At 49.2% G+C, this 11,175-nt stretch overlaps 1 protein-coding gene across 1 annotated transcript in view; it reads right to left on the reverse strand.

Annotated features, from left to right (window-relative positions):
• The window catches only part of Rab40c (RAB40C, member RAS oncogene family), a 40,723-nt gene extending 29,969 nt beyond the window's left edge, over nt 1-10,754 (reverse strand). Inside the window, exons 1-2 of the mRNA XM_021186080.1 lie at nt 10,692-10,754; nt 10,405-10,589 (exon numbers count right to left, since the gene is read on the reverse strand). Coding sequence (XP_021041739.1) covers nt 10,405-10,546 — 142 coding nt within the window. The 5' untranslated portion in view covers nt 10,547-10,589; nt 10,692-10,754. The remainder of the gene's footprint in view (nt 1-10,404; nt 10,590-10,691) is intronic.
• Between the last annotated feature and the right edge of the window lie 421 nt (nt 10,755-11,175).

Below are 11,175 nucleotides of genomic sequence, written 5' to 3' on the forward strand. Positions count from 1 at the left end.
AAGGAGAAGGAGAAGGAGAAGGAGAAGGAGAAGGAGAAGGAGAAGGAGAAGGAGAAGGAGAAGGAGAAGGAGAAGGAGAAGGAGAAGGAGAAGGAGAAGAAGAACAACAACTTTGTTTAATATACTCTTGAGCTCAAATGCCTAGTGTCCCCTGGTCCCCCACACAAGTCTTTAGAATATATCCTCTGATCCTTGAGATTTAGCCTCACTGACCACAGGGCAGGTTGATAACTGAGTTCTGAACAGTTTTGCTACTGAGCAGATTTATTTTTGCCTATTTGTAACTAATTTGATGTCTTTAATAAAAGCCTAGGCAGACAAAGTTGTCAAATTTTTTTCATGTCACATCAGAAAGGATGGATATATATATTTTTGGTTTTTTTCGAGACAGGGTTTCTCTGTGTAGCCCTGGCTGTCCTCGAAATCAGAAATCCATCTGCCTCTGCCTTCCCAGTGCTGGGATTAAAGGCGTGCGCCACCACCACCGGGCAGGATGGATAACTTCTAAAGCGAGCTGTTTTCTAGGACAGGTTGCTTTTGTTTGTTTGGCTTTGTATTTTGTTGTGGTTTTTCTCTGTGAGCCCTGGCTGTCCTGGAACTCGCTCACAGACCAGGCTGGTCTCAAACTCACAAAGATCTACCTGCCTCTGCCTCTTGAGTGCTGTGCTACCACTACCCAGCTTTTTTATTTTATTTTATTTTGAGCAGGGTAACCTGACTAGCCTGGGACTTACTATTTAGGGACCAGGCTAGCCCCAAAATGCCTCTGTCCTAGAAGTGCTACAGGTATGTGCTAGTTGAGCATGGTGGTGCACACCTTTAATCTTAGCACTTGAGAGACAGAGGCAAGCGGAGGAGTTTCAGGCTAGTTAGGGCAACAGAATGAGACCTTGTCTCAAAAACAAAGCAAAACAACAACAACAACAACAACAACAACAGGCAAAGCAAACAGCTTCAGAGGTTAAGAGCACTGAAGGTTGCTTTTCTAAATGAGCCAGGTTCAATTCCCAGCACCTACACAGTGTTGTTCACAACCGTCTATAATTTCAGTTGTAGGGGATCCAACACCCTTTTCTGGCCTTCACAGATACTACATGGGTGTGGTGAATAGACATACATGCAGACAAAACACACATACACATGAGATATCAATAAAGACAAGAATTTTTTTTTAATTTTTTTATTTTTTTCAAGACAGAGTTTTTCTATGTAAACCTGGCTGGCTGTCCTGATCACTAACACTCTGGCCTCGAACTCAGAGATCTGCCTGCCTCTGCCTCCTCAGTGCTGGGACTAAAGGCATGAGCCGCCACCACCAGTTTTTAAAGACATGTAACAATGGTGCAAGCCTTTAATTCTGCCTCTGGAGGCAGAGGTAGGCAGATCTTAATGAGTTTAAAGCCAGCTCTAGGACAGCCAGGGCTCCAGAGCTACATAATGAGACTGTGTCTTGGAAAAAAAAGAAAGGCATATGTACCATACCTGGTGAATGTGTCCATATATCATCATGCAACGTGTAAATATGAAAAGAACGAACGATCAGGTTTTATGTTAGGCCTACCACACAACTCTAACCCCAGTACCAGGGACACTGAGGAAGGAGCACTGTGATTTCGAGGCCAACCTAGGCTACATACTGAATCTAAGGCCAGCCTGGGCTACATATCAAGATCCAGTCTCTAAAACCACAAAGTTTCCAATGCTGAGAGTTGGGTTTTATTGTTTGTGTGTGTTGGTGCTGGTACACAAGGCTGGAAGTACTGGATGCCGCAGAGTTGGAGCACACGCACTTGTGAGCTACCTGATTTGCACACTGAGAACTGAACTTGGCTTTTCTAGGGATGAACACTCCTAACCACTGAGCCATCTCTGAGTTCTAAATGCCAATCCAGCCCCCCCCACACACGTGGAAGGTGCTGTCTCCCGTATAAGCAGTAAGTAAATGTTTATTAACACTGAGAATTGTAAAGAAAGACACCTTCCCACAAAGCCTCAACTCAAAAGAAATACTACAAGCTACAGGCGCTGGAGAGATGGCTCAGGGTTAAGGGCATTGACTGCTCTTCCAGAGGTCATGAGTTTAATTCCCAGCAACCACATGGTAGCTCACAACCATGCATAACTGTAATCCCACAGGGTCCCATGCTCTCTTCTGGTGTGTAAACATATATGAAAGCAAAATACACATATACATAACATAAACAAATATTTTTAAAAAAATGCTACAGGCTTCTGCCTGGGGTTATAGCCCTTATGTTCACACAGGCAACACCCTCAGTATTACGCACTTGCTTATGGTGAACTATGTGTTTAACTACCTGCAATAAACGTAGGCACCAAAGTCCTTCCAGAAGGTTCAATGGAACAAGGTCTTCAAAGGGACATTAGATTTTACCTTGCCATTTCTATGCTTTGTACTGTATTTGCTGTTACAAACATGTAGTATTTTTTTCTAAGTATTCTCTACTTAATAAAGTTCATCTAGGAAAGTAGCATAGTAAAGCTAGCTGTAGTTGCACAAGCCCATAACCCCAGCATTTGGGATGTGGAAGTCATACCAACTGGGAACCAAGAGCTCAAGGCCAAACACGGTAGCACAGGCTTTTAATCCCCAGCACTTAGGAGGCAGAGGCAACATCTCTGTGAGTTCGAGGCCAGCCTGGTCTATAAAGCTAGTTCCAGGACTTCCAGGCTGTTACATAGAGAAACCCTGACTGGAAAAAAACAACAAAAAGCGTTCAAGGCCACTTTTACCTGGGCTACATGAACCTCTGTAAAAGGCATACTACCTGTCCCCACAGAAGAAAACCCAGGCTCTCTGAAGAAACTAGCCAGTTCCAGACTAAGCAAGGTCAGCACATATCTTAAACATCAACTGCTAAAGCAGAAGATGGTCAGCCACTCAGGATATGGCGCAGAACTGCCTGAAGAGGCTCCACATGCAGCACGATATGTGAGCACCACCAGCAAGACAGCAGTGAGGGATACAGGGTGGGAATCAGTGGATGCGGGAGACACTGACGAATCCAGAATGGACCACCATTCAATGTCTTCCCTTCTGCAGGGTTCTACTGTTCCCAGGGCCTTGGGCCCTGCTCAGCCAGAAGGATGCTTCAGGGACACAAAGACTCGTAGCCTAGGCAAGACTGCTGACTCACCCTCTTTGAACAAAGTGCTGGCATGGGGCAGGGCAGGGCAGCCAGGCAGCCTTGGCAGTGACCTAGTTCCCTTGGTCGCGCTTCACTCTTAGGCAGGGATTTTCTGAACCTAAAGAAGAGACCCTCAGCAACCCTGGTAAGAGTCACTGCACCTGTTCAGTACCTCCCAGGGGCTTCAAGCACCTTGGACCCTGACCCATTTACCCTAATAACTAGGTCTTATGCAGATTCAAATGGTCAATAGTGTGCACAGCTGAAAGGCACCAGGTCCACTTCAGCTACAGCTCCTAAGCTAACCCGCATACCCTCACCTCACTGGCTCAGAGCTTCTGGCACTTGGCTGTCAACTCTTCGAAATGCTTCACAAATTATGAGATTACCTGTGCCTGTCCAGTACTCAGTTCTTCTATCCTCTGCTTTTCCTAGATGCTGGCATGGATAGCCCTCTCAGGACAGAGATGTCCTTCCCCGAAGTTGTTCAAGCACTTGTTATAAACCCCTCCTGAAAGCCCTGTCTATCTCTCCTGCCTCTATGCCCTCTGCAGGCCTGGACCCTTTGAGTACTTCGCATCTTGCCTCCTCTTCCCAGCGGACAGTTATTTCATGTGTCTGCACCACTGTGCCTGCATGTGTGTATGTGCACCACTTGCATACTTAGTGTCCTCAGACATCAAAAGGAGGACATCGGAACTGGAGTTACAGATGACTGAGCCACCTTGTGGGTGCTGGAAAGTAAACTAGGGTTCTCTGCAAGAACAAGTGTTCTTAACTGCTAAGCCATTTCTCCAGCGCTGTCCCCATCCCCAGCTTCCATTTTTTTTTTTTTAAAGATTTATTTATTATTATATGTAAGTACACTGTTGCTGTCTTCAGACACTCCAGAAGAGGGCGCCAGATCTCATTGCGGATGGTTGTGAGCCACCATGTGGTTGCTGGGATTTGAACTCTGGACCTTGGAAGAGCAGTCGGGTGCTCTTACCCACTGAGCCATCTCACCAGCCCCCCAGCTTCCATATTTAAATGTCTGGCTCCTTGACAGGCAGGTAGTGTTCTGCTTCAGCTCATCTGGTGTGTGCCCCACTGCTTGTCAGGCTCGCCTTGCTCTACTATTCCCATCCTTCTACTTTCTGAAGGACAAATGTGGAAAGATAAATGCTGGGTTCGAGATCCTGGTTTTAGCAAAAGAGCCACGGACATGAGAATCACCTGTCACTACACGGACTCAGAGGGACTACTTTTCCACCTACTTCCCACGGAAGCACAGTCTCCTCGACACGGGCCTTGGCTCAGGCAGCCCCTCTCTGTGGATGCCCTGCTTCCCGCCAACCTCATACTGCTGGTCCCCAACACCTGCTTTATTGGCATGTAGCTAATCAGCCTGGCCACCTTGTCTTCTTCCCTTCCTTGTCTTCTTCAGGTTTCTCTCAACCAGCATGCTAAATGCTATCATCAACCAGCATGCTAAATGCTAAAGGCTGTTTGTTCCCTGCATTCTTAGATAGCAGAGATGTTCTGGTCAATGTACAACTCCACAGCTTCCTGTTAAATGTGTCCTAGTTTCAGGCTCCACACCTGAGTGAGGCAGCTTTGTAGGGATCAAGCAATTTCATACCTTTCCAGTTATAATCTTCAAAAAGAACAGGCAGCAAAAGGACCTGCCAAGGGCCAGTTCCCTCCCTTCATGTCCTTCCCACCCCCTGCTCAGCTCCTGATACTGCTTCCTTCCTGAAACGCTGCTGTTAAATTTAGATCACCCCCAAGCCACAAACAATCACGCTGATGGAAAAGATGACATTATCTATGCAACTTAACAATCCCCAGTGTGACCACACAATCCTCCCAGAAAGCTGACGGTCTTGCTGGGCTTGCCATTTGAGCCTTTGCTATGTCACTTGGTATTGTTTATACTACCAAAAACAAATATTCTAGTCAAATGTGGTAATCTTACCACTTGGGGGGCAGAGGCAGAAGCAGGAGGATCACTTTAAGGTCATGGCCAGCCTGGTCTAAATATTGAGTTCTAGGCCAGTCAGAGTTATATAATGAGACCTTGTTGTCCCAAAAAGTCTATAAAAGCAAACTGTTCTCTAATCGGCTCTGGCTCGTACCCTGCATTTCTGGCCGACAGGTGGGTTGCACTTAAGACATCCACAAATATATGACTGAACAGATGAATGCAATGCTGAGGATGAGGTGCAGGGCTGTGAGAAAGAGGGACCTTGTCACAGCAAAGAAACAGAAGGGAGCCAACCCCCAGAGGGTGGCTTACACACCCAGGCACAATAGGAACCAATGTCTAGGTGAATGCTTCTCTGGAAATGGAGCAGACAAGTCAGCATTTGCAGGGCCTGTGTCAAACTATAATGGCCTGTCAAGAAGTAACAAGGATGATAATGGCCAGAAAATAGCTGGGTCAGGTAGGAGCTGGGACAGATCTCCTAAGGTGCGGATAGCGAATCAAGTGTACAGAAGCAGCGAGTGTCTAGCAACCCTACACCTACTGAGCGTTAAGAGAGGAAAACCAGGAAGTGCCATTGCTGCACTGTTTGAAGTCTGCCTAGCTCCCTCTCAATGAAGGCTAGACAGAGCCACCCAGGACCCCAGTGACCATACCACCCAGGCTCTCTGAGCCTCTTCCATGATAGGAATCATGGGTACTGGTGAAGATTAAATGACGAATAGATACACACTCAGCAACATGCCTGGAACAAACCACACACTGGAGGAATTAGCTGTTACCACAGTGACCATTCCTGTTCCTCCTGGAGCCAACAATTTGCCAGAAAACCTGGCATCTAACATAGGAAAAGCCAGAGTCCTCCAATAAATTACCCCAAAGTATATATAGTAAAATTGAGACCTAAGTGCCTGGCTTCAGATAGAGAAGAGAAAGGAATGTGAGGAGTTACCATAGTGATCATGTGGACTAGCACCAAGGGAAGCTGTATAGAGGCCTTTCATTCACTCAGAAATATACATTTAGATCAGGCACAGTGGATCTGGAGTTCTAGACTAGGGAGGCCAAGGCAGGAGGATAACAAGTACAGTTTAGGTACACAGCAAGACCCTGTCTCAAAAACGTATGACTAAAAAAAGGGGGTCTAGGCAAGACTCATGATAGTGCTGGAGATAAAGCAATGACTGAGACATATGGAATGTATGATTTAAAGACAGGTCCAATAATGGAAAATACATGCAAAAGTGGGTTTTAAATTTCCCTTGAGCCAGGTGGTGGTGGCGGCGCACACCTTTAATCCCAGCACTCGGGAGGCAGAGGCAGGCAGATTTCTGAGTTGGAGGACAGCCTGGTCTACAGAGTGAGTTCCAAAAGAGCCAGGGCTACACAGAAAAACCCTGTCTTGAAAAAAAAAATTCCCTTGAGTGGGGCTGGAAAGTTTGCTCAGCAATCAAGAGTACCGTTGCTCTTGAGGAAGACCTCGGTTTGAGCCCCAGCACCCACATGGTACCTCACAACTGTCTATTATAACTGCATAAGGACATCTGATGCCCTTGTTGGTACCAGGTCTGGCACATGGTACAGAGACATACACTTAGGCAAAATACCAATGTGGTACCTGCACCTTAGACCTCTTCTGAGTTCAATCCCTAAATGCTCCACAAAGGTGAGAGAGAAAACCAACTCCCAAAACTGTTTATTTAGGTTTTTTTTTTCTTTTTTTCTTTCTTTTTTTTTTTTTTTGGTTTTTCGAGAGCCCTGGCTTTCTTGGAATTCACTTTGTAGACCAGGCTGGCCTCGAACTCAGAAATTCGCCTTCCTCTGCCTCCCGAGTGCTGGGATCAAAGGCGTGCGCCACCACGCCCAGCTCTATTTAGGTATTTTTGAGACAGAGAATCACTATGTAACTCTGGCTATCCTAAAACTCACTGTGTAGACCAGGCTGGCCTAGAACTCAAGAGATCCACCTGCCTCTGCCTCCTAAGTACTGGGATTAAAGATGTGTGCCACCATGCCTGGTAAAAAGCTGTCTTTTGACCTCTGTATGAGGACATACACACACCATTAATAAATAAGGTACTTAAAAACTCCCCCTGGGGGCTGGTGAGATGGCTCAGTGGGTAAGAGCACCCGACTGCTCTTCCGAAGGTCCAGAGTTCAAATCCCAGCCAACCACATGGTGGCTCACAACCACCTGAAATGAGATCTGTCACCCTCTTCTGGTGTGTCTGAAGACAGCTACAGTGTACTTACATATAATAAATAAATCTTTAAAAAAAAAAAAAACTCCCCCTGGATGGGCAGTGGTGGCGCACGCCTTTAATACCAGCACTTGGGAGGCAGAGTCAGGCAGATTTCTGAGTTCAAAGCCAGCCTGGTCTACAGAGTGAGTTCCAGGACAACCAGGGCTACACACAGAGAAACCCTGTCTTAAAAAGCCAAAACATAAATAAAAAAAGAAAAATAAAAAAACTCCCCCTGACTCTGTCGCTTAGAGAAATGGAATTCAACCCCACTGAGAGGCAGCATGGAGTAAGATTCCCATAAATGGCATTGAGCACTGGGTCTCTAATCTGACACCACAGCCCTGCCTGCAGCAGGGTCTTCACAGCATGCTGGGACACAGGCACATTATCCTCACTCTCTCAGGGTAAACGCATCATCTGATGCCACAGACATCTCTGTAACCATCAAATCCCAACATTCTTGGCAGTGCCCATCATCAGCATCACTCCACAGCTTCCTTCATAAACACTAAATCCCGAAGGAACAGCGAAATGAAGGAGCACCCATGGACCCATTAACAGGCCATGAGCATATAAACCACAATGGATTTTCCTGAAGGATCCAACACTTAGGAGTCTTTGTATGAGCTAGGACGAGATATAACTGTCTTACAATGCCCATATCACAAACAAGGACAGTCTTGTGTACTGTAGTAATAATGTTTCCTGGGTTCAAGGGTAACTACCCAGTTGGCTGACTTGAGGCCAACAGGGACCTATCATCCCAAGGCCGCATATCAGAACCAGAGGCAAATTTATTTGTTTTATGCTTGTGTGTAAAAGCTGTTCCCCACCCCCGCCACACCCCGCCCTGTCCTCTCCCACAGCTGAGACTCCACAACGCCTTTTCTCTGGAGCATAATTCCACCATGCACGCCCAGATGAAGCTCTCTGAAAATGTCCTGTTCCATCCAGAGAGGAGACTGTCACTGCTGCTGGGCACAATCACTGTTGTGTCTTCAATGCCCTGATGTTTCTAACTCCACAGAGACCCTAAGCGCAAGTATCTAAAGCACCGGACCTGAGGGCTCCTGCAGACGCTGAGCATGTGGTCACAGCACCACAGACCTGAGGGCTCCTGCAGACGCTGGGCATGTGGTCACAGTACCACACTGTCACTGTTTCAGGTGTCAGTGCTAATCAAAAAAAAAAAAAAAAGTCGTTTTGATGACTCACATGTTTGTAAAGTCAGAGAGAGCGATGTTCACACCGGAGGAACAAGCTAGACCAGACGTTGAGACAGGTAAATAACCCAGCTGGGATCAAGAAGGAGATCAGGGGCCAATATGGAGCAGCAGGCTCCTTCCCCGGTGGGGACTACCCTGCTCAGAGGAGCCCTGCACCTTGCAAAAACCTAAAAGTGAAAATGAAGGCTCTCTTTCTGTTTTCCAGACATGGTTTCTCTGGGTAGTCATGGCTGTCATGGAACTTGCTCTATAGAACAGACTGGCCTCCAACTCAGAGGTCTGCCTGCCTCTGCTCCCCAGCACAGGGACTAAAAGAGTATACCACCAGCACTTGGCTGACATGCAGTGGATGTTTAATAATGGTGAGAGAAAGGAATCATGCACTTATTTACTTAGAGAAGGAGAAGTCGAGCTCTTTCAAACAGTAAATACACACTGTGTGCACACTCCAGAACCAGCTGCTTTACCACTGCTAATCTCTTCTCTGAGGAGGCCCAATGCTCTGACCCAAAGGCCTGATATCTGTGCTGTATGCATGTCAACCCAGCATGAGAACCATGCTGTTGAGGCTGTTTGCCTCTGTGCTTCACACTGCAGGACCCACATGGGCCGTACAGCTTGTGCAGTGTGAAAGCACTTGGTGAACGGTGCCCATGGTAAGTCTCACACCTCTGTGCTCTTTATGTGCTAGTGGCCCCACTTCGGGTAGCACATCATAGGAAATCTGGCAAGACTCAGTTGACAGAGGAGAGGAGGAAAGAGGATCCAGCTGGAGGCTGTGTGTATATGCAGTTGAAGCTGATGGTGAAAGGAAGAGTGGAGCAGGGACAAGCAGTCTCTCCAAAGCACAAGTTAACACTTAGCACTTCTGAAGCCAAGCCCAGCCCTTCCCACACTCCCTCATTGGAAAGGTAACCCCCAAAGCCTTTCTGAGCAGGGCTGTCACCCTGGGATGCCCAGTCAAATACCAGTCTAGGCTGCCTGGCTGTGCAGAGGTCTTTTCACATACCCCACAAAGTAAAACTGTGACTCTTCCACTCCTTCGCTGGAAGATGCCTGCTGGGAACTGAAGCTGAGAGGTGCGTGGGGAGGACTTACAGACAAGACCCAGCGCTACTGTTCAGAAGGAAGGGTCCTCCACTGACGTCCTGGTGGCCATCACCCTTCACAAGTCCTAACTGCTAAGAGTGGTAGATGTCTTACCTACACACTCAGCTGTTATTTACCAGACCGCCAGTGCTCAGAGCAGTAAGACAGGGCTAACTAGACCCCAGAGAATGAAGAGGCAGAGTAAAAGGGACCCAGGAAGCGACCAGGTAGGTAGAATTAGTCCAGTGATATAAGATGACAGGCCCACTGCACATTAATTCCTCCGGAGTCAGCAGCCCCTGTGATCCAATCCCACCCACTGTTAGCTATGATTTTACCTTAAATTAAGAGGCAAGCTCAGGCAAGTGCCAATGATGCAATCTACCTTGTGTATTTTTTGCCATGCACCCGGAAGTTAACGAGAATCACATCGCAGCAGACCTATTTTCTCCCTGCACAGGGTGCGGTGTCCCTGAGCAAACCCCTCCGGCAGCAGTGCGGTGAGCACCCAGCCCGTCGTGCAGTATCTGCCGCGCGGCCCAGTCCAGGCCCTAAAGGACTCCAAAGACCTGCTGCTGTGACTTCTTAGTAGCCACCAGGACCCGCGCCCGCTTGCCGACGGCTCCTCAAGGCAGGGCCAGAGGATACCGCAGCGACACGCGCAGAGGCCGCCCGCTCCCGCGACAGGCCGCTCCCACCTCGCGCGCCCACCGCCAACCCCGGCCTACCGTTGCTGTAGGCGTACGGGGATTCAGCTGCGCCGTCCTGAAGGCTCTCCAGGATCTCGCCTTTGCCCACGTCGCTGTCGCCCACCAGCAGGAACTTGAGCAGGTAATCGTAGCTCTTCACTGGACTGCCCTGGGTGCCCATCCTCCCGCACGCCGCACCGCGGCCCACGGCACCGCCGCCAGACCTGCGGGCGAAGGCTGGTGAGTGGCCGTGCGGTCAGGACGCTGATGCTCCCGCCCGCTGGCCACCGCCCCCAGTGCACCCGCCCCGCTGCCGCCAGCTTCACCTCAGCCTCCTAGCCGCCGCCGCTGCCGCTGCCGCCGCCGCCGCCGCCACCCGCCGCTTCCCGCACGGCACCGCGCAGCCCCGCAGCCCCGCCCCCGGATGCGCCGCCGCCATTGGCCACCCTCCGCCGGCCCTCTCCGGGCCATTGGCCTGGGAGCCTGGCCGTCACGGTCGCCCCGCCCCCACGTCGCCCCACACACGGTGCCGCCCAGCCCACGGTCGCCCCGCCCTGCCGACTCGCCACTGCTACTGGCCCGCTGCCACCCTCGTTCTCACTTCTGTTGGTCTACATGCTTGTCTATCACTGAAGTCCCGTCCCCGCTATTTCGTACACAGTGTTGCTGAGGCTGGCGTTTTTCCCCGCCTCCTCGCTGTGACCATTGGCTACTTCCCACTGATTTTTCCGAAATCATTGGTTGCTCTTGCAAGTCCATCCCAACCCCTACTGCTTCCTGCAGGATGCCTCAGAGCCATAGTAGCCGGGC

The sequence above is a fragment of the Mus caroli genome, chromosome 17 (genome assembly GCF_900094665.2).
Source record: "Mus caroli chromosome 17, CAROLI_EIJ_v1.1, whole genome shotgun sequence".
NCBI classification, from domain to species: Eukaryota; Metazoa; Chordata; class Mammalia; order Rodentia; family Muridae; genus Mus; species Mus caroli.